The sequence below is a fragment of the Prionailurus bengalensis genome, chromosome D4, assembly GCF_016509475.1.
Source record: "Prionailurus bengalensis isolate Pbe53 chromosome D4, Fcat_Pben_1.1_paternal_pri, whole genome shotgun sequence".
Lineage (NCBI taxonomy): Eukaryota > Metazoa > Chordata > Mammalia > Carnivora > Felidae > Prionailurus > Prionailurus bengalensis.
This window is the reverse complement of record NC_057359.1, coordinates 6730078-6756196: the sequence shown is the minus strand read 5'-3', so window position 1 is coordinate 6756196 and position 26119 is coordinate 6730078. Positions and strand designations below refer to the sequence as shown.

Genomic DNA, 26119 nt, shown 5'->3' with positions numbered 1-26119 from the left:
ATCGACGGGGTTTGCTACAGAGTATAGTAGCTGTGTTTTAAGGTTGTTGAGGAATTAAAATGAGATGGTATTAAAAAAAAAATCCACTCCTGGTGTGATGGCGCCTGTATTTGCTTTGGCACAGACCATTGCAGGATTCAAAGAACGCCCTCAGAGGTCCAGGAGCTTTCAATACTCACATGGGAAGACACTGCCAATTTCCTGAAAGGCAGTCTCAAGAAATGGCAATAATATAAATGCATTACCCACCTCCCTTAATAGACTTCTGCACTGCTTGTTAAATTCTGTCTTTTCCTCTAATAACCTGTCACTCTGTGGGAGTTCAGACCTCTCCAGTGGTTCCTCATAACCCAGTCTCATCCACGCAAGACTTGCTACCTTGGTTAATCTTACCTAAGCTCCACCCCTTGCAGATCTCTGCCATCTTCCTCCCTCCCCCTGCCTAGCCCCTAAATGTTCTGGAACTCATGATCTGGTGATATTGTCCAAGAACGGTTGCAAACCCGTGTTATTATGATATTGGATTCTTCAGTTCGTGGTCATTTGATAGATATCTGCGCCTCTCTTAAGGTTTTTGAGCCGAGGAGTGACACAATCCAATCTTTGGGAAGATTCTGGTGTGCAGGATTAAAAAGATAGGAAAGAAGGGAAAGCAGAGTCCGTGTGTGTATGTGTGAAGTTATTACAACTACCCATTTTGAGGCATGCGGGGTGGGAGGAACAGACTTGGCGAGAAGCGCTGTGAATGTAAAGGGACCGATGTGAAAGGGGAAAAGAAATCTTGGTGTCTCATAATAAAACAAGCAATGGCCTGGTGTCGCAAGACTCCGGTCCCAAAGCATGCGGCCACTGTCACCTGTGCAATGTTCCTCGAATCTTTCCTCAAGCGTAAGGAGGGAATGGGACTACCCCGCCTGGTGACAGCGGGGAGCGTGGGGACAGCGCCGGCAGCGTGCTCAGCGCGGAGTCTGCAACTGGATGAGCGCGCCAATCCCGTTTTCTCCTCTATAAAGAAAAAGGCGGGGAGATAATACCTTCCACATTTAGGGTTTGCGGTCAGTACTGAGGCTAAGTACCAGGCATGTGGTAGGCACCCAACCCCAGCCCGTCGCCTCCCCCGGCCGCCACGCCAGGAGAGACCCCAGGGAGACCTGCGGGGCAAGCGAGCTACCACACCGGGCTCTCGGGCCACCCCCCGCACGCGCTCCCTCCCGCCAGGCGCTGTTGCCGGGGCCCGGGCACCGCCCCACTCCAGCGCGGGCCAATGGCAGCGCGGCCCGGGCACCGCCCAGCTCCAGCGCTGGCCAACGGAAGCGCGGCATGGGCACCGCCCTGATCTCGCGCGGACCAATAGCCGCGAGATCAAGCGCGGGAGCCGCCCCCGGTCGGGTGGGGAGGCGGGGTGTCGGTCACCGACTCCGCCCCTCTCCCCTCTGACCCGGTGTCTCGTCTCTCCGTCTTCCTGTTCCAAACCACGTGGACGCGCCGGGGGCTGCGGGGCTACGAGAGAGAGCCCGGGTCACCACCGCCGCTGTCGCCGCCGCCGCCGGGGTCGCGACCCTCGCGCCCGTCCGAAGTCGCTGCGCCCCAGCCGCCGGCACCTTTGCCGAGGGCGCGCACATGGCGACCCAGTCGCACTCCCTCAGCTACGCGGGCTGCAACTTCTTGCGCCAACGACTGGTCCTGTCCACCCTGAGTGGGCGCCCCGTCAAAATCCGAAGGATTCGGGCCAGAGACGACAACCCGGGCCTCCGAGGTACCTCGGGGCGGGCAGCGCGCAGGATGGGCGTGGGGGCCGCGGGCGTGCGGCGCCGATGCCCCGGGGGGCGGCGCGCGGGGAGCCTGCGCGTCCCGCGGGCGCGGCGGGGAGGGCTAGTGGCGCGTCGCCCCCGCACCCGGGCGCGCCGGGGCTGGGGTGGGGGAGGCGGGGTCGGGCCCGAGGGGCGTGCTCCGCGGCGCGCTGCGCTGGCGGCTCCGGGGCGCTGGTAGTAAACAGCTACACGTTTTCCAGCACTACGTGTTGCAACAAATCCCGGGCATCGCCCCCTCGCCCGCCTTCGGTCCCTCTTGGTCTCGCCCTCGCCGAGAACCTCTCAAAGGATAAAGGCAGTTTGCTGGACCGAAATGTGATTGGGCAGTTATAAGATGGAGAGAGATTTGGAGAGAAAAGTACCTACCACTGGTTGGTTCCGCGTCCTGTCCCAAAACACGTCTCAGAAACAGCTGCCCCCATGGACATCGGCTGTCCCTGTCGCCATGATTTCTCGGCTGCCCTCACACCTCTCTGTGGATGTGGATTAAAGACATTTTAAAAATTCTTTGTTTTTAGCCGTATCTGTGATGTGCGCAGGACGGAAGCTTTGGGATAAATTTTTTATCAGTCATGGGCCTAATTGCCTTGCCTTTAGTAAGAGATTTGGTGACAAGCGCTAAACTACAGGTTTCCGAGTCCCCCCTTTGCCCTACAACGGTGGATTGATTATAAAACAGGCCCTGTTTAAACCCAGATCAAGTTAAGTGGTGCCGATTTTCAACTGGTCCCCTGGACACATGCATTTTAAAGCTTCTGTCTGGTTATCCCAAACTGAGAGAGCCCCCCGAAGTGGGGGGCGGTGGGGGGGGGGGAGGAAGGAAAAACCTATCTGCACCTTGAAGGAGAGGGTTTGTGGTTGGTCCTGGAAGCTTTGTGGGTCGTGTCGAAGTGTGTAATTTTGCACCAACTTCTGTACTATGTGGCCAGCCCGTTTCATCATCTGTCTGATGCCTATTCTGGAGGGTTACATTTCTGCTTCTCTTGAATGGTGATTGGTTGCGCATAAAGGGAAAATGCCATGTCATTGATGGAGACAGAGGGTTAGCAAAGAAAGAACCAGAAGACCCTTCATACCTGGTGACCATGAGAAAGGTTTGTGTTGGTACATGATTGTCTTCTGTCTACTGCTCAGAAACCCTGAGGAAGTTTAAGGAGGGACCCCAAGCATGGTTTATGCTGGGTATTCTCCACATTTCTTGCCCGTATTTTGTGTCTGTTTGGGCAAAGCAATTGCTTGATTGCTTTCCTCTGTGGCATTCTCAGCCAGCTCTCCCTTTTACCTCCAGGTTACTCTAGAGAACTTGCCATTGGCTGGATATGGTACGACCAGCTTCTCCTTCTGTGAACACTGGGCGTAGTTTTTGTTTGTTTGTGTGTTTTGTTTTAATAGGAATAGAAGCACTGTGTCCTGGAAACCTGGGATTTCTGTGGAAAATATAGTACCTGTAAGATACAATTTAGTGTTTGTCTTTCGACAGGTGGCCTCCAAACTAATATTTAATGTTCCAAAGGATTCTTCCCTCCCCCCTGCCCCGGTCCTCTGTTTGTGAACTTCTCTTCGCTGCCACGCACACGAACTCTCATTTCTTCCAACAGGGCCGGGCCACTTTGCACTTTTCCTGAAACGACGCCAGACTCCACTACCTGGGGGAGGTAGTGCTTGTTGGCAGATGTGCTGGTGTTTTATGGGGAGCACTACATAGAGCCTTATTTTTCCTACCTGATTAATATACCAAGGGGGAAAAAAAAAGAGGCTCCTGATTTAGAGTTCTTTGTGCTGGTTCCAAGTCCTGAGAAATCTTGTAGATGTTTGCTTAATTTCTTCAAGAGGGAACTGAGATAAATGTATATATATGCATTCATAGTTACACACCCCTGTGTATGTATACATATGCATATCCACACACATACGTGCCTGTTTATGGATGTCAATACAAGGGGCCCCTGATACAAGATACATGGTCATAGTCGAGAAAGCCCTTGGTAGTTTGATTGAAGGTGTAGCCAGGGGGCTGTGTTGCCAATCATCTGTCCCTTTCTGACTCTTTCTGACTCAGGTTCTGAGAATTGGCAACAACTCAGCCTATCCAATAAAATCTTCGGCTTAAGTAGAAAACTTGCATCTCTTGAAGGTGCTTGCTTAATCATCCCTTCTGGAGGGTGGGGGGTGTGGGGCCTGCCTCAGGGGCAGTGGTTCAGAAAAGGTTACTGAGCCCCAGCATATGCAAGGCTTCGTGGGAGTGTAAACATGAGAAGCTGCTTGCTCCATCCTCCAGGAGCTTTCGAAGTAGGAAGTGCTTGAGAGAGTGGCTTGAGTAACGTGGACTAGGAAGGGCTGAGCGCTGTGAAGGGACTCAGAGGAGGTAGGGCAGAGGCTTCCCTGGGGCTTATCGAAGGAACACTTTCTGTGTCTGCTGCCGGTCTGGACAGATAGGATGGTGACTGCCAGAATCACTGTCGGTGAAGGGAACAGCTTGTAAGTCAAAGAGTTCTTTGTTTATTACGTTGAGGTAAAATGCTTAATGTGTTGCGGTTGTAGTAGCTGGGTGGTTAAGAGCTTGGTCTGAGTCAGACCTTGGTTTGGGTCCTGGTTCTGCTTTTGCTATATTAGCTCTTGGACTTTGGGTGAGTTCTTTAACATTTCCGAGCCTCGGTTTTTTCATCGGTAAAGCGAGGCCAGCGTTACCAACCTCATAGGGTTTTTGTAAAGATTAAGTGAAATAACACTCGAAGTGCCCCGAACAGTGCCTGGCATGTCGGCAGAATAAACGTTAGTTAGCTGGTTTTACTACGTAACTTCTGCCTCGAGTATAGTTCTGCTGTCTAGTGTCCGAAATCCGTTCCTGCTTCTATATGGGAACTTTTCACAACTTTCAACTTTGTCTTCTTTTAAAGAGAATTGTGCCTTGATTTCATCTTCTTTTTTCAGTCTAAAGGGTTCCTTTTGGGTGACGGCTCCCAAGTATTTGTATGTATTATGTATAATGTAGTGGTTTTCCACGAGGGCAGTTTTGCTTCCCAGGGGGACATTTGGCAGTTTTGGGGGATATTTTTGGTGGTCACAACTGGGAGGCTGCTTCTGGCATCTAGTGGGTGGAGCCCAGGGGTACCATAAACATCCTGCACCAGGCAGCTTCCTCACATGAAGAACAGTCGTGCCCAAAATGTCAACAGTGTGGATGTTGAAACACACCCTGGCATACAAGACTTCATTATTAAGCCTTTTCCTTTTTTTTTTCTTTTCCCCGTGTCTCCGATGGTTGGGAATAGCCGCATGTCAACCAAGAAAGCTGCTCGGGGATTCAGAAGGGGATGAGGCACAGGGTCACACTCTGTGACTTCAGGCAGACAAGCTGACCTCTTAAATAAAAGTGCCTCCTTCCAACGCAGAGGGATTGTACATAATGAGAAGAATTTGAGCCACAAGGAAAGATGATCCTGGAATTGCTTTTATTAATTGTACAACCATATGTGTAATTTTTGCTTCACTCTTGAGAAACTTGAACAGTTGTGTTTCGTTCTACTCTTCCTATTAGGAGAAAATCTTTTTTTTTTTTTTTTTTGGCTGCTGTTTTCCTGCAGGTAGAAAGCCAAGGCATAGTTAGCATTAGGTAAACTAGCTGGTGAGGTTGACCGCAGGGCTGGAAGGAGACTGCAGCCAGCTCCCGCCCTCCGGGCTTGTTCTCCCTTTGAACTGCATGATGGACTTGGCTGTTCCTTGTCATGTTATAAAGCAGCCGTCCACACTGCCTCTGTCTCTGGATTTCCTGAGGGCTGTGTCATGCAGGGTTAGGTTGAGTTCACAGTGGGTAAGGTGAGGTCCAAATGGAAAGAATTCCGCGAGAATGATGGCCGTTTTAAGTGGGAATAACAGAAGGATAGACTTGGGAAGGAGGAGCCCTGCGTTAGCAGTTAGGACGCAGGCCTGCTCCGGCCCTGGTCCCTGAGCTCCGGTCCCCGTCCCTGAGCCAGTCACCTGACTGAGCCTGGGTTCCCCTGTGATATTGGAGAGAGGAGTTACGTGGACCCACGGGAGTGCCGCATGGGGCACAAGCAGATGAGATTCCGAAAAGGGAGGGGCGAATGGAGTTTTAATGAAAAGAATTCCTTCAGATGTGTTGCTGAAACGTGCTACATAGAGGTCCTTTGAAAGGAAAACATCTTTTGGTAAATTGATGGGTTGTTTTGGGGATAAGTCTGGCTGTTCATAAATTGCATCTTCTGGAAGGAGAATTGTAAGGGAAACTTGTTTTTCTCCTCTGAATACTTCTAACACCAGATGTGTGGGTTTTTTCCCCTACAAAGCAGTTCTCCTGTTCTCAACTAGCAACAACTGGGTGTACTACAGATTTAACTCAATTCTGACACTGTCTACATGGAGATAACTTCAGATCCCACAGGGTAAGGGCTCGGTCCCACCAGACTGCTGCCACTTGAGGTGCCAATCACAAGTCCCAATCGCACGTTCAGGCCGCTTGTACTTATGACCAACTGGCTGTATAAATCGGGGGTTCCCACACCCCCTTCTTGGACTGATAATTTGCTACTGATAATTTGCTCACAAAGCTCAGGAAAACACTAATTTACCAGTTTATTATAAAGGATTTTATGAAGGATACGGCTGCACACACACAGATGAGGTATGTAGGGCCAGGCCCCGAAGGGTCCCGAAGCAAGGGCTTCTGTCCCTCTGGAACCAGAGTATGCCACCCTTCCAGCATGTGTGTTCATTCACCAGCCTGGAAGTTCTCTCCTTGTTCTAGAGTTTTACAGGATTTAATCTCCAGGCAGCCTCCCCTTCGCTCAGGGTCAGTTGGTGGGGCCGAAGTTTCCAAGCCTCTAATCACTTTTTTTCTGGTGACCAGTCCTATTCTGAGGCTGTATATGGGCCTCATCCTAAGTCACCTCATCAGCATAAATTCAAGTGTCCTCCAAAGGGGCTCCTTATGAATAAATTTTAAAAGACACTCCTATTATTTTGGAACTTCCAAGGGTCTTAGGAGCTCTGTGCCAGGAATTGGGAACAAAGACCAAATACATTTATTTATTTTCTTTTGAGTGTTTATTTATTTTGAGAGAGCATGCATGTGAGCAGGGGAGGAACAGAGAGAGAGGTGGAGACAGAATCCCAGGCAAGCTCCATGCTGTCAGCACAGAGCCCAGTGAGGGTCTCAGTCCCACAACCTGAGATCATGACCTCAGCTGAAATCAAGAGTCGGGTGCTTAACTGACTGAGCCACCCAGGCACTCCACCCATTACTTAGTATACCACAAGGAGCACCTGTATTTTATTTTAGTAACGATAGTAGATTGAATAGTGTCTTGTTGATCGGGAACCTGCCCTTTTGTGCCTCTGTTGACTGTTACAGTTTGCTGCCACCTGACAATTATTGGGAGCCCCAAATGAGATACTCATCTTTTAAAGACAAATGCTAAGAATCCTAATGGTCTTCTTTCACATCTGCTGTTGCTTGGAAGCTGTAAAATGCTGTTCCAGATGGAACTGTGTACCATGTTTTTTTTTTTTAAACTAAGTTTTTGGGGCGCCTGGGTGGCGCAGTCGGTTAAGCGTCCGACTTCAGCCAGGTCACAATCTCGCGGTCCGTGAGTTTGAGCCCCGCGTCAGGCTCTGGGCTGATGGCTCGGAGCCTGGAGCCTGTTTCCGATTCTGTGTCTCCCTTTCTCTCTGCCCCTCCCCCGTTCATGCTCTGTCTCTCTCTGTCCCAAAAATAAATAAAAAATGTGGAAAAAAAAATTAAAAAAAAAAAAAAAGAAAAAAAAGAAACTAAGTTTTTAGTTATTTTTTGTTTTTTAAAAATGTTTATTTTGAGTGTGTGTGTGTGTGCATGTGGTTGGGGCAGGGGCCGAGAGAGAGAGAAGGAGAGAGAGAATCCCAAGCAGGCTCGCAGCTGTCAGCTCAGAGCCCTACATGGGGCTTGATCCCACAAACCATGAGATCATGACCTGAGCTGAAATTAAGAGTTGAATGTTTAACTGTGTGAGTCATCCAGGCACCCTGAAAGCTAAACTTTTGATTTTGAGATTGTTGTGGATTCATATGCAGTTGTAATAAATAATACCAAGAGATCTTGTCTGTACTTTAGCCAGTTTCCCCCATATGTAACATCTGGAAAAACTATAGTAAAGTATCATTTCCAGGAAATTGACATTGGTAAGAGTAAAGACACTGAACATTACCACAAGGATTCCTCAAGTTGCCCTTTTTTTGTAGCCACTCTCATTTTTCCTCCTTGCCCCACCAACTTCTTAACCCTTAGCAATCGATAATCTGTTCTCCATTCCTATAATTTTGTCATTCAGAGAATGTTATATAAGTGAAATCATAGTAAGTAACCTTATGCAATTGACTTTTCACTCAGCATGATTCTCTGGAGATTTAAGTTTTTTTTGAATCAAGTTTGTTCCTTTTTATTGCTGAACAGTCTTCCATGGTATGAAAGTACCACAGTTTTTCTTAACCATCCACCTGTTGAAAGACATGTGGATTGTTACCAGTTTGGGGGCCATTCTGAGTAAGGCTGCTATAAACATTTGTGTACAGGGTTTTATGTGAACGTAAGTCTTTGCCTGGGATAAATGCCTGGGAGTGTAGTTGCTGGGTTGTGTGGTAGTTTGCATACTTAAACTGCCACATTGTTTTCCATTGTGGGTTTACCATTTTATATTGCCATCAGCAATGTGGGGTGTTTAGGTTCTGTACACCCTTGCCAGTATTTGGCATTGTCACTCTTTATTTTTTATTATTTTTCTTTTTTAATTATTTATTTTTCTTTTATTATTATTTTATTTTTCAAACCCTAAAAGGTTTTAAAATGTGTTACTTTTTCTAAAATCAGCATCTTGATAACTTGGCTAAGCCTGTGCAGCTGGTGGCACTGAGGCCCCCTCCTGCCTCTGGCCCTGCAGACCAGCTGCAGAATCTGCTGGGCTCTTTCTGGATGACCTCCAAAGGTCATTGGCTGAGAGGCAGCAGTTTCAAGGTCATTGTCCTACCCCTTTCCCCATCAGAGGTCACATGTTGGAAAAGTCCCATCTTGACCACACTTTCTTGTAGAACTTGATGTTCTTGGATTTGGAGGGCGGGCTGCCGTTTCCTGGGTGGTGGCCACGGGTGGGTGATGCTGTTGATGTAGAGGCCACCGATGGCGTTCAGAAGGAAGAGGAACACCAGTGAGTGTAACCCGGTTTCAGAGGAGGATCACAAAACCCAGGAGCACCCCACCCCAGAAAAGGAGGAAAGAGACAAGGAAGGGGACAGAGCCCATGGTCCTTGCACACCTGGGATGCCATCGGGAGCTGCAGGGTGTGGCCGTTCAGGGCACAGGCAGTGCAGAAGCGCCACAGTCCAGAGAGGCGGCCGTCAGCCACAGCCGGTGGCCGTCGCAAGAGGAGTCGGATAGGGTACTCCACCAAGGACTGGGATGGGGGAGGGGGGGACGCCATGCCGCCTCTGGGCCTCGTGGTTCCCCAGGCTCGTCCTCGAAGCCTCCTGCCAGTGGGCTCCCGGTTTCTATTTTGGCCATCTTCATGGGTGTCTTCATGGGTGGGTGATAGGTGTAGTACTTGCTGTGCTCACTGCCTCCTTGGACGTCATTTCCTAGTAGGATTGTTTTGACCCTTAAGTTTTGAGAATTCTCTTTATGTGTTCTGGCCCTTTGTCAGATATGTGGACGGCTGATATTTTATCCCACTTTAGAGCTTGTCTTTTCATTCTCTCTCTCTCTTTTAAGTAGGCTCTATACCCAGTGTGGGGCTTGAACTCATGACCCTGACATCAAGAGGTGCTCGCTCCACCGACTGAGCCCGCCAGGTACCCCCAGTCTTGTCATTCTCTTATTTTGGGTATTTTGCAGAGCAAGATTTTACTTTTAATGTAATAGAATTTGTCAAATTTGTCTTTTATGGCTTGTGCTTTTGTTGTTGAAGCTAAGATCTCGTTGCCTAGCTCTAGATCCCAGAGATTTTTCATGTTCTGTTTTCTAAAGGTTTTATAGTTTTACATTTGATTTTAGTACTAGGTTTAAAACTTAGGTTGAGGTTCCTTTTTTTTTTTTTTTTTTTGGTTTTATGGGTGTCCAGTTACTCCAACACCATTTGTTGAAAGGGCTATCTTTCTTCCATTGAATCACTTTTGTACCTTTGTAAAAAAATCAGTTGGGCACATTTGTGTGGTTCTGTTTCTGGGGCCTTAATCCGGTTCCACTGATTTATAGGTCTGTTCCTTGGCCAGTAGCACGTACTCTTGATTACTGTACCTGTCATCGTGTAGGCTGATCCCTCCAGCTTTACTCTTACTTTTTGTGATTTTATAAGGTATTCTGGTTCTTTTACCTTTCCATATAAATTTTAGAATGATCTTGTCTTATCTAAACACGAATCTTGTTAGGATTTTGACAGGAACCTTGTGTGGTTTTCAGTATATGAGTCCTATACACATTTTGTTAGATTTACACCTAAATATTTTACTTTTTTGAGCAGTTGTCAATGGTATGGTATTTTTAGTGTTGGTCTCCATCTATTCAATGCTAGTATATAGAAAATCAGTTCATTTTTCAGAAGATGTGTATCTTTTATCCTGTAACCTTGCGAAATTGTTAGCTCTGGGAGTCTTTTTGTAGTCTTTGGGATTTTTTTTTTTTTTAAGTTTATTTATTTTGAGAGGGAGAGTGTGTGTGTGTGTGTGTGCAAGCTGAGGAGGGGCAGAGAGAGAAGGAGAGAGTATCCCAGGCAGGCTCCATGCCGTCAGCACAGAGGCCCTCTGCTCAGTCTTAACAAACCATGAGATCATGACCTGAGCTGAAATCAAAAGTCAGACCTTTGACTGACAGAGCCACCCAGGCACCCCTTTTGGATTTTCTGTGTAAACAACCATGCCATCTGCAAATGGGAATAGTTTTATCTTTCTGAACTTCATGGCTTTATTTCCTTTTCCTTACTGCACTCGCTGAAACTTCTAGCACCATATTAAGTATGCAGTGAGAGCAAACTGCCTTGCCGTGTTCACTGTCTTAGGGGGAAAGCCTCCAGCGTTTGGCTGCTAAGCGTAATGTTAGCTGTGTGGGGTTTTTTTTTTGTTATGTTTTGTTTTGTTTTGAAGACGCTTTCCATGAAATTGAGACAGTTCCCTTCTATTCGTATTGTTCTAAGAGTTTATCATTATTATGAATGAGTGTTGTATTTTGTCAAATGCCTTTTCTACACCAATTGACGTGATTGTATTTTTCCTCCCAATGTGTTTGTAAAGAAAAGGACTACAACTGAAGAATTTATGTATAAATGGGAAACTTGGAAGGTCATAAAGCAGTATAAATCAGAGAATTAAATTTTCCTCTGTTAATTTTATTTCTTTTACAGGTTTTTGTATAAGCACCTGAAAGTATGGGACAAAAAAAGTAATCTTCAATGTTTGTTATTATAAATAAAACAGCAATAAAATTTTTTGTATCTATCTCCTAGCATACTTCTATTTCTGCAGGATAGAGTTCTAGATGTGGAATTGCTAGGCCAAAGACAATGCTTTCTTAAAATGTGGGGTCAAATCAAAGTATGTGAAATCCTCTTGCCTAATTGGTAAGCTAACTTTTCCCTCAGTTGTGATTTCTTCCTTGTATTGACACCTTCTGCATTTTTTTTTTTTTTGGAGATGTATTTAATGGTATTTCTAGCATAGCAGATTAGAGAGATGATTGGATTTCTTTACGTTTTTCTATTTTTTAAAGGTACTCTTTCTTTGAACTTGGTTTTTATTTTTTAAAAATGAACTTTTACCAAAGTGTACTACACATTAATAAAAGTGCAAAGATCAGAAATATATAGCTTGGTGAATTATTACAAAGGGGATATACTCCCATAGCCATTATCCATGCCAAGAAATAAAACAGCGGCCCTGAGGGGCGCCTGGGTGGCTCAGTCGGTTGAGCGGCCAACTTCAGCTCAGGTCACGATCTCGCGGTCCGTGAGTTCGAGCCCGCATCGGGCTCTGGGCTGATGGCCCGGAGCCTGGAGCCTGTTTCCGATTCTGTGTCTCCCTCTCTCTCTGCCCCTCGCCCGTTCATGCTCTCTCTCTGTCCCAAAAATAAATAAAACGTTGAAAAAAAAATTAAAAAAAACCAAAAAACAAAAAACAGCAGCCCTGAGACCCCTCTCATGCTTGTTTTGTCACGTCATTTTCTCCACCTGCAGCGTAAGTAATAAACTGCCTTTTTGAACCATAAATTAAATTTCTGAAATGTTAACCGTAATTTATATAAGTGGTCTTATAGAGTCTGTATTTTTTTTAAATTTTTTTTTTAATGTTTATTCATTTTTGAGAGACAGAGACACAGCATGAGCGGGGAAGGGGCAGAGAGACAGAGAGGGAGACACAGAATCTGAAGCAGGCTCCAGGCTCTGAACTGTCAGCACAGAGCCTGACGCGGGGCTCGAACTCACGAACTGTGAGATCGTGATCTGAGCCGAAGTTGGATGCTCAACTGACTGAGCCACCCAGGCACCCCGAGTCTGTATTTTTTGTGTATGTCTGGTTTCTTTGTTCTGTATCGTGTTTGTAAGATTCATCTTTGTTGTAGCAGCAGTAGTTGATTTTCATTGCTATAGCGTGCTATCACATTTGATTAATATGGCACAATTTTTGGCTTCTGTGTTAAAGTATTGCAAATAACTAGTTCCATTCTGTGACTTGTCTTTTCACACTTAGTGGGTTTTTTTGATGAGCAATAAGTACTATTAATGTCGCCCAGTCTATAAATCTTTCTCTGCCCTGTAAAGAAATCTTGGTCTACCCCAAGGCCAATGAAGATGTTCTCCTTGAACTTCTAAAGAGGGTTCTGTTTTTATCTGTAAAAGTCTGTTACAATAAATTCATTCTTCATACTTTTTAAAACAGAATTTTGCTGAAAAATAGATAGTGAATTTTAACAGATGCCTTTTTAGTAGTAGTTAAGCTAGTTACCTGATCCCCCCCCTCCATTTTTGTATTTAATCTTGTATTTAATAATGTCTTCTTTTTTTTTTAAGTTTATTTATTTATTTTGAGAGAGAGAGCACGAGTGGGGGAAGGGCCTAGAGAGAAGGGGAGAGAGAGAGAGAGAGAGAGAGAGAGAGAGAGAGAGAGAGAGAGAGAGAGAAAGAGAAAGAGAGAATGAATGAATATCCCAAGCAGGCTCCACACTGTCAGTGCAGAGCTGGATGTGTGGCTCAGCCCACAAACCTTGAGATCACGAGCTGAGCCAAAGTCAGATGCTTAACCGACTGAGCTATTCAGGTGCCCCTCATTTGTTCTCATTAAATGAAGTTAGTTTGGGGGCACCCAAACAGTTAAACATCTGACTTCAGCTAAGATCAGGATCTCATGGTCCGTGGGTTTGAGCCTCGCGTCGGGCTCTGCTGATAGCTCAGAGCCTGGAGCCTGCTTTGGAGCCTGCTTTGGATTCTGTCTCCCTCTCAGCTCTGCCCCTCCCCTGCTCACACTCTGCCTCTCACTCCCAGAAATGAATAAATGTTAAAAAAAAAAAAAAAAAGATTAAAAAACATAAAAAATAAACAGAATAAATTAGTTTGTAATTTTTTATTTTGCATGTGATGCTCTTAACTGTTCTGTGATTGAAGCCATCTCTCTGTGCTTTTGTTGTTGTTATTCTTTGGAATACGTAATATAAGAATTATTTTCCTTTGAATGTCGGGAAAACATTTGCCAGCAACTTCATCAGTGATCTTTTTGATTTATTGATAAATTTTCTCCTTCCCTTAGTTTTAGATGTCTCTTTCTGTTTATCTGTTTATCATCTTTTTACATAGCTATATTAATTTCAAATGTATCCATAGAGATTATAGTTTCTTTTTAATTATATTATTTTTTATTTCTGATTTTCTTAACTCACATTTTATTTCTTCTTAGAGATGAATGAGACTATTGGTCTGTGTTGTATTTTTTAAATTAATTAATTGATTAATTTTTAAAGCAGGCTCCATGCTCAGTGTGGGGCTTAAACTCACAGTGTGGGGCTTGAACTCACAACCCTGAGATTAAGAGTGGCATGCTCTACTGACTGAGCCAGCCAGGTGCCCCTGTGTCGTATTTGTTAAAATGAATTAGCTTGATTTTTTTTCTGCTATATTTTCCACTTTTAAAATCTTTTTGAGATTATTTTGTCATTTACTCTTTGGCTTGTAAATCTGTTCCGTATCTGAAATCTCAGTTTGTTTTTTCTCTTTTCCTTTTTTTCATACTATGTTTAGTATGGTAAACTTGTTTTTGGTAGACCTCTGTGTATTCTGATATAATTAATATTTCTGTTCAAAATATTTTATTATGTTGTGTAATTTTTTTCTGGACATATTGACAATTTAGGAAAGATGTTATATGCTTCAGTTAAAATATAATTTGTTACATAATGTATTACTACATATACATAGAATATGTATATTTTATACATAATGACTGTAGTATTTAGAAAGATCTTTCATAGGCTATTTAATGAAAGTGGTTTTGTTGGCTATTTAAATTGTGTCACAGTACCTTTATTTGTATTTTTTAATTTAAATTTTATGTATTTTAAAAAATATACGCATGGCATGAAATTCAGAGGGAACAAAAAGGGTTCATAAGATGGGCTTTTGTCTCTTTTTTATTTTTCCTTCCCTGTGAAGCTACCAGTGTTACTAGTTTGTTGTGTTTCTTTCCAGGGCTATTTTTTACATAAAGAAGCAAGTACGTATGTATGTTGTCCTCTTTCACACAAATGGCCATCAGCATCCAACTTTTTTTTCACTCAGCATACCATGCAGATGATTTATATCAGTATATAAGAAATCTCTTTAATTTTGATGCTATAGAGTGTTCTGATATATATCCTGTATGTATTTATATCTAACATATATGAATGTTATAAATAGATATAAATAAACATCCTTATTTGAGACATAGTTTGCCATTCTTAGGAGTGGGTCAGGCTGATGACTGCCACTGTTTTACAGAGTTACTGGCCCCTTAAAGAAGTGATGAGCTCACTTCCCTTAAGGAGGGGAGTGCATGCATTAGGTATCAGAGGCAGTATTTAATGAATTCTGAGATTGAAGGTCCTAATAATATAAATTTTTAACAAATGTTGACTACAGTAACATAACGTGCGTAAAACATAAAAGTGGTGCTTAAAAGGTTATACAGTGAACACCTGTGTGACCCCATCCGCGTCAAGAAATGGAACATTGCTGACCTAGGGGGCCGGGCATCTTCCAGTAGAGACTCCCTTCTCTGCTGCTGCTGGCAGTCACTCTCCTGACCACTATGGTATTTGTGCCGATGGTCTTTATAGCTTTATCACCTAATCATGTATTCCCAAGCAGTGCAGTAAACTCGTGCCTATTTTTGGATGTTTTTCCCCAGTGTTTTTAGATACTTGAAACTGTACCCCCAAGAGCAGTCTTGAGGAGGAAGAGTCACAAAGGGTGTATGGGAAGTGAAAGGACAACGAATCCTACACATCTTGCCTTAATGAAGTCTGCGGACTTCAGTCTTACTATTATTAGGTGAACTTGAGATCTTTCTCGTACCACGTGATGGAGCTATATCTTCGCTGTTGCCAGGATTCTGGAACTAGCTCTTGTGTTTGGTTCTTTGAAGTACTGTTTCTGAGTCACCTATTTGCTGTGACCAGGGGATGGTCCAGCCTGGAGGTCTCTCTACGTGCCCATTCTGTTCCTGCCTGTGCCCCTCTGCTGGGCGTTTTAAACTGTGTTGGTGCATAAGTGCTCCCGTGGATTGCAGAAGAAAAAAAAAATTGAAAGTTAGGCTTTTTTTTTCATGTTCTTTTTTCTTTCCTAATCTGTAAGAGCTATGCAGTTTAATCTTGGACTTTATTCATGAATTCTTGTTCCTCAATCCCCTTTAGTCACCTCAAAAACTTGAGCAAATCAAGGTTTCCTTTTTTTGTGCAGAGCACGTGGCGTTTGCTAAAAATACAGGCAGAAAGTGGCGCTGTGGTCTTGATCATGCCCGATTTTTAAAACCAGAATATTCTAGGGGCGCCTGGGTGGCTCAGTTGGTCGAGCGTCCAACTTCACCTCAGGTCATGATCTCGCAGTTGGTGCGTTCAAGCCCCATGTCAGGCTCCGTGCTGACAGTTCAGAGCCTGGAGCCCACTTCAGATTCTGTGTCTCCCTCTCTCTCTCTGCCCCTCCCCTGCTTATACTCACTCGCTCTCTCTCTCAAAAATAAATAAAACTGTAAAAACTTTAAGAACTCTATATAAAGAGGCCATAGAAATCATTTTGTAGTTGAGTTATTTTCAAACTTTGGGATGCTACCTGACACCACAACCAAGTACGCATACAGATATTTGTAAAGCATTAAGGTTTCACCAACAGTTAACTCCGTACAGTTAACTCTGACATTGTTTATTCTATTCTGGTTTCATTAAAAATGTTGATTGGGGACCCATTAAGTGGTCTGCAGGACTCTGCGGTAGGTCAGTGCCTACAGTTAAGAGGTACCGTGATTTTCTGGAGGAGGTGGTGGACTCGGGATTAAACGGAGTTCGGCAAAGTGGCGTCCCTGGTTAGTGTGGACCGTGGAGAAGGACAGGCTTGCCCTCAGCCCCCGGCTTCGTCACTTGCTGGTCCTCATTCTCGGGCCCCAGCCTCCTATAAAATGGGAACAGCCCTCCCTGCCGTGGGGATTTGAGGATTAAATGAGAGAATGTCTGGCTGTAAGGCATGCTTTGATGCACACCTGCTGGAATTAGCCGTCGTTCCCTGTTCAGGGCTCGCCGGAGCCTCTCTGACTTCTAGCCCAGTGTTCTCGGTACGGATTGCAGCATCTACTGTGACGGGGGTGCGGGGGCAGCAATAAGTAACTGCACAGGTGGACGGGAATTGCTTAGCCCTCTGGATCAGTTCAGGTGGCTGCTGGGCTCTGTGCTGGAAACTTCTGTTAGTGTATAGAGGGGTGCAGACTGCCTAAATCGCCAGGTGGTGGCCATGCCTTTGGTGCAGAAAAGTTAGTCTTCCTGTCCTTGTTCACGGGCACAGGTTGACGCCAGAGAGGGAGCGAGAGAGAACGAGTGTGTGCGTGACCCACTTACGGGAAGGCACAGGACTTACAGGAAGTGCTGTCCTGCCTGAGTCTTCATTCTACCTCCTCTCCTTTTTCACATTTAACGTCCATTCCTTCCCCCTCTGCCCACCCCCCTTTTAAGTAATGCCCACTTTTTATGTTTTAGACGACAATCTGTCCGTAAAAGGAATTGAAGCAAATATGTACATCAAGATTTAAATAAGAAAGTTAAATTCGTACAACGTCCTACCATGAAGAGAAACCCATTCGTTAACACGTGGTGGTTTTTCTTGCAGTCTTTTTTTCACGCATTAAAAAGGTGATGGTAATATTGTACATTCAAGTATGTGTGTAATGAAATGAAAAACTAAACTGGGGTGATAGCTCCAAGTGAGTAAGAGGCCTGATGAGGGGAGAGAAGGGACAGTGTTGAGTGGAGGAAACCGGGACCCCTTACTGCTTCGGAGACTGGAGGGTGGCCTGCACATTCATCTGCCCTCTCAGGTGGGGAACAAATACGAAATTGACTTTAAAACTCTTCCCTCCTTTCTGCTGCTTCTCCCTTGTTCGGCATGCACGCCTGAGGTCAGAAGAACAGGCCTTTATGGGTGTTAGGCTGCTGAAATTAATACCCCATTAGATGCAGGTAGAGTTGCTGTTTGTCGTGGAATATGAAAGCTGAATTGTTTCTCATAGTTCCACTAAACATAGATATGCCAGTCGGTGCTTTTCTGGTGCTTTGGTTTCCTCAGCCAGTGGTCCCGGCCCTGTCCTGACTCGAACCCGGGTGTGGTGCAGGGGTCACGGACCTTCCACTGCAGTTCCCGGATGAGACCTCTTCTCTGGAAACAGTGACCAGTCTGTGTTCTCTTTCCCCCACAGACTTCGAAGCCAGCTTCATAAGGCTGTTGGACAAAATAACGAATGGTTCTCGGATCGAAATAAACCAAACAGGTAAGCGCTCTCTCTTCCCATTCCTGAAAGCAGCCACATGTGCTGCTGACCCATTCCTCTACTTCTCGTGCCACTTAACGGGATAAATATTCGGGTGGGAAGACCTGGCTTCCTGCCTGTGAGAAGTCGACTGGAGACGTGTGTCAGATCTGCCAGCGTGAGGGGCGCACCCTTGACTGAGAGAAGTTAGAGGGCTGAACGTTTCAGCTCAAGCAGGCACCGCCTCTGCTTCAGCAACAAAAGTACTTTACACCTAAAATTGATGTGCGGCTTTTCAAAGTCCGATTGTTTATTTTGTCACAATAAAATTTTACAACAAAGTCTGTGAGATAGTTGAACACGCTGAATTTTACTTTATTTTCGTCTTTTAAAAGAAGCACGCACAAGCGTATGCAGAAGATGTGAAAATCCCTTCACCTGTTTCTTCTTCCAGCCCCTCCCCGAGGCGCCGCCGCGGTCACGGTCTGGGGCGTGTGCCCTGGTCTCCTTTCCACGCATTTGCTTGCACGGTGCTTCCGTATCTGAGACCAGCGGGGTCATGCTCTTCGTGTTGTTCTGCAGCCAGCATTTTTTCGCTGTCACCGAGGTCTCCGAGAACTTTCCCTGCCAGGCATACGCAGATCTATCTCGATATTTCAGTGCACCTAGTAGAGTATTCTGGCGTGGGGATGCATGATCATTTATTTGATTGTTCCCTACTGATAAACATTTAGGTTCTTTTTAGCTGTTTGTTTGCTGTTAGAAACTCTTCTCGACCTTGTCAGGGAGACCATGGCAAACATCCTTTGGCCGGCTCCACGAGCTGTTCACCTTTGCACATGTATTCAGCAAAGGAAACCATGACCTTTCTCATGCATTGGCTCTCTTAAGAAAGAAGACCAGCTTGGCCTGATAAGTGGCCCTTGTGTCACAGGAGATTCAGCGGCCTGTAGCTGCATTCAGCCATGCCTTACGGAGAACAAGTTTCAGGCGTGAGACCTCAGGGGCTCATAGCAAGCTGTCATTCCCTGAGTTCTCCTTGGCTTGTTTACTTGGAAATTGCTGGAGATTTTTAAAAAATTAAAAATTTTTAATATTGTTTTGCTGGAGATTTTTTTTCAGCAATTTTTATCGGTGATTCAGAGGGTGCGTAATTCTTTTCTAGTCCTCTCTTCAGCTCAAGTTGGGAAGTAAGACATTTTACATGATCCTGCTTCCACCTCATGTGCCCTGCGCCCACCAGCGTAGAAGCCTTCAATTCTGATAATCTGACCAATTTGTCACCCTGTTAATTTGCAGGCATAAACAGATTTGCAGAATTTAGTGGTTATGTATTTTTTTTTGTTTGTTTTTTTGTTTGTTTGTTTTGGCTTTTTGACCTAAAGGATTGGTTTTAGACTAATCTAAAATTTAATTTAGACTAACTGATGTAGACTCTTTCCCACTTTGATCAGAACATGATTCTGATTGTGATCATTGGGATTTTGGCTTTTAATTTGGTAAAACCTACATTTATTTTATGAACCTCTCAAGAGTGGCTTTCCTTGTGAGGGACTGAGCGTAAATCTCTTTCCTCTAATGTTAAATGTATTGGTAAATTATGCCAGGAGACACTGACAAAAGATTTTGAGCAGCAGCAATACCATGTTCAGCCATTTATGCCCTCCCCCCAAAATCTAGAATATTTTACTTTGCTTTTCCTCTAATACATACACCCAGTAAGGAACTTTTTGGATGATACGGATATGGGAAAGAGTGAACGAAGATAATAGAGTTTCCACCAAAGCTATTCAATAATTTTAGATCTTTCTATTTGTTGTTATTAAATTTAAAAAGAGCTACTATTAATGGAATTAAGTGCCATGAAGTACTTGCCTTCTCTAGGAATCCTGTTGATGAGTGCAGTTTCTGGGAAATCTTCGTTTCAAGGGCCTGGAAAGAAGCTGGTTGCTGATGTGACGATTTCAGCACATCATTTGCAGAGCCCTCCACCAGCAGGCAGAGTGTGCTGTTGGAAGCCCATAGCGCCCGTTGGGATCTCTCCTCTGTGCCCTGCCATGACTTTGGCAATTCAGATGCTTAGGGAGGGGTTTAATTTATTACTGTTTATTAAATTACACTCACAGTTTATTATTGTTACAGGGGCTTGACAGTAATGAGTCAGCTTTTGGAAAAGTTAAGTGTGGGCTCTTAGGAATGGCATTTTGAACTTCTTGGATGCCCTTGTCAGACTTTCCCCTTGGGACTCCCTGCTTTTGTTGCCTTTTTGACACTTCGTGTTTTTTGTTTTTTTGTTTTTTGTTTTTTCGGCTGAATGTGGCTCTTCCTCCTCCGGTATAAGGAACAACCTTGTATTACCAGCCTGGCCTCCTGTATGGCGGGTCCGTGGAACATGACTGTAGTGTCCTTCGCAGCATTGGCTACTACCTGGAGAGTCTTCTTTGCCTGGCTCCGTTTATGAAGCACCCGTTAAGAATTGTTCTGCGGGGAGTGACCAATGACCAGGTTGACCCTTCGGTGAGTAGTGAATAGTCTCGTCTCTTGTCACAGCCCAGCTTTTGAGAAGCAAGTTCCTGACAAAGCACAGGTTTTATTGTTGAGGGTCTCTGTTTTGTTATTTACCTTGAGATTTAGACATTAATCACCCCGGGAAGCTGACGAACCAAAATTTGCAATCATCAAATGCCGTGATGACTGTTAACATTCATCAAGGTGCCTTTCGCTGTCGTGTCTAAGAACCTTCAGAGCAGATGTGTGCAGTCTCATCATGGTTGACATGAAAAATGGCTCTGTTGGCTCCAGTGCTTGAGTGTGGAGTCTTCCTAAGGTCATGTGATGGCTGCGGCTGCAAGGCAGCAGACCAAAATTTCAGACAGAAAATGATAATATCTCCTTGGCATTGCTGTAGCATTATCTTGAGTTAACTCAGATTTTAACCATAAATTTTAGGGCTTTTCTTCTTCTGAGAAGAGTTTGCAGATTTAGAAAAAGGGCAGGGGCGGGGAAGGTATATGCGAACTCTGATAGTTTGTGGGCACCAGCGACCTCCTTATTAAGCATGCTAATTTTCCTGCGTGTGTGGGGAGGATAGTTTAATATATACCTGGAATTTTCGTTGTGGCCACCACAGCTGTCTTAGAATCATTCAAGGATGGGTTTTGTCGTGTGTGTGTGTGTGTGTGTGTGTGAGAGAGAGAGAGAGAGAGAGAGAGAGAGAGAGATACTAGAACAGTTCTGTCCAGGCCTGCCTTAGACCTTTCTTGCGGGGAGGGAAGGATCCCCTGCTCTCCAGAGAAGGTATCTGAAAACCCAAGGCCATGATGTGAAGTTCTTACCAAGGACACCTCACCAAGGTTCACCTCTACCGACTTGGGACCGGGACCTCGGAGAGGGTGGCTCCGGAGGCGGAATGGGAAGTGTGTGTAGCTTTCCTGGCCAGTAAAGACCAGTTAGGTGGCGCATTGAGCCCCAAAGTGGAGACCACTGGTGTTCACCAAGACATCTTCTAGGGTGGAAACGTGGTTAATGTGTTGCTAGGCACTAAGGCACTTCCTCCTCAATTCTTGGGAGTTCAGGTGCATAGACTCTTCCGAGGATCCTGAGTACAGTGCAAGACCTGAAATTGTCAGCTGTAAGGGAATGTGCACAGCCTCTTTAGAATTTTAAACTAATTTCAAATGATTCCTTTTTTACTGCATTTTCTGACGATTCTAGGAAATGGGCCTTTCAGTTAGAAATGTGACAGGAGGCCTGTCACTTCTGGATTGGGGCTTGGGGAGCAGGAGCCTTGCATAATGGGAAAAAGCTCTGAAACTTGAGGAAACTTGGGTACTGGCTGCCTCAGTTATGTACTCTTTTTTTTTTTTTTCTATAATTGCCAATAATCTTAAAAGCTATTTGCACTGGCGTTATTAAAAAAAAGTTTTGTATGGTAACAGTGACAAAGATTAGTTGATGAATTCCCCAGAAATAATACTTAACTCTTGTGTGCAGAGTATTTAAAAAAAAAAAAAAATCTGTTTTCAGGTGTGGTGGGGCTCTGCTTTTTCTAGCTTCGCGACTAAAGTGACCTTGGTGAATACTTGACTCCAGCCTAGGATAAAAGAAATACACCTAATCCTGGATGAAGAGTAACTTCTTCAGCCTGTGGCTTCATTTCAAGCTTTCTCTGTGATGTGTGGCTTCCCCGATTCACGTCCGTGCCCACTGTGTGCACACAGGATGAACTCAAGGAGTTTTGCCCTTCGGGATCTTGATCTTCTAAGGTGGACAGCTACGGAGGCAGCCAGGGGGGCTGCGAGGGTACCCTTATCAGAGGTATAGGCAAAATGCTGAGGGCTGGGAGGGTTTTCTAGAGGAAAGGAGGCCACAGAGTCAGTCTTGGATTTTAGGAAGATGACTCTGGAGGCCAAGATGAGGATGAATTGGAAAGGTCTCAACTAGTTTGAACATCATGGAGGTGGAAGTAGAAAGGAAGGGACAGATCTGAAGGACATTGTGGGGGCAGAGGTTTCTTAACTTGACAGCTAATTGGAGATGGGACAGGAGGAAGGAGTTATAAATAATTCCATGATTTCTGTCCTGGTTGACTTGAAGGGTAGAGATCAGATAGCATTTGATACGGGGAAGAGGAAAATTGTGGTAGGATGATGGATGATGTGTTTAATTTTCATCCTCTTCTCTGGGATGTTGGCAGGATATCCACAGAGGTTGTCTAGCTGGCAGTTAGAAGTTATTGTCTGGGGTCTCAGAGATAGGTCACCAGGATCTTACCTATTGACAGTTAAATCCCTAGGAGAGTGAGATGGACCAGTGCCGGGGTTGAACCCTGGAGGCTTTTTGACTGAATTAATCCTACAGGTGTTCCTCCTCTGGGCTGCAGTGTGCTGGTGTGTGTCTCTGAATTGGCGGTTCATGTTTGAGACCCCAGGTTTTACGTTACAGTAGGTTGACGTGGCGGCGCTGGGTGGCCATCAGCCCGACCTGAGTGGCGTGGTCCTCTGGATGAGACGTGAGCTCTCCAGTTGGACACAGGCCTTAGCTGACCTCATCATTCATTTAAATTCCCTTTCTGACCTCCATGGGCATTTGGGTTTTGCCCCATGGTCCCAGAGGCTGAGAGTAGGGGAAGGAGAGGAAGTGAATGAGGTGTGAGCAGGGAAGAGGGGCCAGAGACAGCGACCGTGGACATAGGAGGCAAGTTCTAAGAAGCGGGGGATGACTCACAAAGCCAGTCTTTGCAGGAGCCGACTTAGGGCTGGGTGGGGGGTTCGGCAGTGAGAAGTTGGACTGACCTCGAGAGAGCAGTGTCCTTGGACTATAAAGACAGCCATAGGTTGGGGATGAGTAGCAGACAGATGAAGAACCGGGATGGTTAGAAGGTTAGATAGGATGATGGGGTGTTTATAAGGCTGACTCCTGGAGCTGCTGGAGGGGTGAGGGTAAGACAGTAGAAGTGATAGGACGAGCCTTGTGAGAGAATAGGGACATTTTCCCTTGGGGACAGAAGGGCAGGGAGTAGGGAGAAATTCTGAGAAGAAAAGTTCAGGAGATCTTATCTGCATCTCCGTGATTCTGCACCAGGGCATAGTAGATATTTGTTGGTGCCAACAAGCCGGTCAAATGGCAAGGAAGGTTCCAGTCTTTTCCAGTACCCTCCTGGAAGGGGAAAAGAAGTACGATCATGTCTCCTGTGTGCTGAGCCCTGTTGTGAGTGAACCTGTGTTCTTCTGTATGTATCCTTATTTACTGAATTCTTGAACCAACCCTGTGAGGTGGATGTTCTTATCACTGTTTCAGACAAGGTAGCTGAGAGCAGGTTTCTTCCCTTTCTCGCGTCGGCTTGGATCTGATCGCATTTCTGTCTGCTGACTGACTGAACTGAAGGGTAATGCCTCTGCCGTCAGGTGCCACTTGGACCAGACTTGGGCCTGTGATCGCAGAGTTCCAGCTCGATTTTCCTTAAGCAGAACTTGTAGACCATCCTCACTCTGCTAAAATGAGAGTGTGCACAGCGAGAGGGGTACGTCCAGTCCAGCCCCTCACTTTACGCAGGAGGCACCCACGGCCCTGGGGATGTGGGGAAGTGTCCAGGTCTCCCAGCTAATAAGAGGCAGAGAAGGACTCCAGCCCGCATCTGCTTTTCCGGCCCTAGTCCCACTGCACCAGGATGCCTGCCATCTGGGGCAGCTAGAGGCTGATTCAGGAGATGGGACCCCCTTCGGCTACACTAGGGCTTCTGTCTGACCTTCAGAGTCCATTTGGCCTCGGCCTTTTGACTCCAGGTATAGGTAGGATGAGGCAGAAGGGATGCGCTGCTTTCTCCCCTCTCTCCAGGCTGGGCGCCTGGGTCCCAGAGTCACGTCGGCAGAGCAGCGTGCGCCCCTCCACCCCACTGTTCCCAGAGTCTGGGTTGGCCTGCTCCCCAGTTGCCCTTAATTCTAGCCTAGACTGGCTTCCTCTCGGTCCTGGCAGCCCCAAATGCATTATTTTAAGTTTGTGACATACGTTTAGCTTCAGTATTGAATGACATTAGCTAATCTTTAATGAGTTTTCCTCGTAACTGCTTCTGCCCCACCTGATCCATTCTGACCAGGTTCCTAGGCTTCAGAGGTCATTTCTGCCCCTGGTTAATTTTGTGGTATCAGAATATTTAGTTGGGGCTGTTCTCTGCTATGAAGGCTTATTGGAGTATCATTCTGTTGAATCTCAGCATGTTAGAGTTGGTGGCAGCTCGGAGAGAGACAGGCTGAGAGCCCCAGACCTTAAAGACCAGGAAATTCAGACAGTTGGGATTTTCTGACCAGAAGCCACACAGCTAACAGGAGGTGGAGCCTGGACCGAGCCGCCCTGCCCCTGCCTGGGGGTCGCCCGCCCCTGCAGGCTGGAGAGCAGCTCTGTTCAGTTGGGAACAAGTAAGGGAGTGATTGTCCTTTCCTTCCTGAGTTGCTGTTGAGACAGCGTTCACTGACTTGTTCGCCAACCTGATTTGAATGTCATCCTTATTCCCTCTGGGGCATCCACACATAAGTAAGCAGAGGACCCCAGGCCCCCAAGGAGCTCTAAGGGAGGAGGTCATAACAGCCATGCTCGGCACAGCCCTGCCATCAACTGTGGGCATTGTCATTGCACTGTGGGGCTTCCCTGAGTCCAAGCCTACCTCCCCCGGCCTACCCCTTTGTGGACTACCCCCTCCTGTGACTGCCTGTGTGGCACCCGCAGGACTCCCAGGTAGCCCCTGCTCAGGTTGCAGACTTCATTTGGTTTGCTTTGGCTTGGATTGCCACCAGCTCTCAGCACTAAACAACCATGTTGGAAAAAGAATAATAAAAAAGGCTGATATTTTCTTCTGTAACGCTTAGGCCTCTAGGAATGAGCAGAAGTCCCAGTTTGTTTTCTGGATGGGCCTAGCCATTTCTTGATGCTTTTTGTGTGATGCATGTGATACTCACGATGACTCACAGGGTAGATGTATGCTGTTATAAAGTGAGGAAAGAGGGGCTCGGAGAAGCCAGCAGCTTGTAAAATTGCAGTCTTATTTGGGAGCAGAGCCGGCCCATGCCCTCAGTTGTAAGCCCGCGTGCTTCCTCCTCGCAGGACGACATCGTCTGCCCGGTTGCTGAACCTCATCCTGCCTTGTGGGCTCTTTGTTCTTCCCACTTCTCAAGGTTTAATTAAACTTTTTTTTTTTTCCTGAAATAATTCCACAGGTTGATGTTCTTAAGGCAACAGCCCTCCCTCTGTTGAAACAGTTTGGAATTGACGGTGAATCATTTGAGCTAAAGGTAAGGATGCGTGTACCTTGTTGGCTGTACATATATGTGTACAACATATTCTCTTGTGAACTCATGGGAAGAGCCGTGTGACTCATTGTGTCTGTGTGTGTCACATCGAACGTCTCCATTGAGAAGACCCACGGGAGTCATGGCCCCAACGTTACAGACTTGGAGCTGGAGAGGGACTCTTGAGTAATGACAGTCATAGTGGCCAGTTACTCACACTTACTGTGCAGTAGGTGATGGTGTGAGTGCTGCCCACGCGTCGTTTCCCTTATTCCTCGTGGCATCTCCACTAGTGAGCAGTGGAGTCAGGGTTCTAGCCACACGCCCTCTCTGGTCGAATCATCAAGATGTAATTTGTCTCCAGGGCCTCCCAACCTGGATGCCCCTGTGAATGTTCAGTGTTTTCAAAACCTAGTAGAAGTAATTTAAGCATCTGTTTAAGCAGGGTTACATCAGTAACACTGGATATCTTAAGCTGTTTAGCATCTATTTCTTAAGTTAATGTTTTAAAACGGGGGA

The 26119-nt window shown here is 45.8% G+C and overlaps 1 protein-coding gene across 1 annotated transcript in view; it reads left to right on the top strand.

Moving 5' to 3' along the window:
* The first annotated feature begins 1412 nt into the window (after nt 1-1412).
* Nucleotides 1413-26119, top strand: part of RCL1 (RNA terminal phosphate cyclase like 1) — a 56046-nt gene continuing 31339 nt past the window's right edge. Inside the window, exons 1-4 of the mRNA XM_043566953.1 lie at nt 1413-1756; nt 17769-17840; nt 20161-20336; nt 25529-25603. Of these exons, the coding sequence (XP_043422888.1) occupies nt 1621-1756; nt 17769-17840; nt 20161-20336; nt 25529-25603 (459 nt within the window). The 5' untranslated portion in view covers nt 1413-1620. The remainder of the gene's footprint in view (nt 1757-17768; nt 17841-20160; nt 20337-25528; nt 25604-26119) is intronic.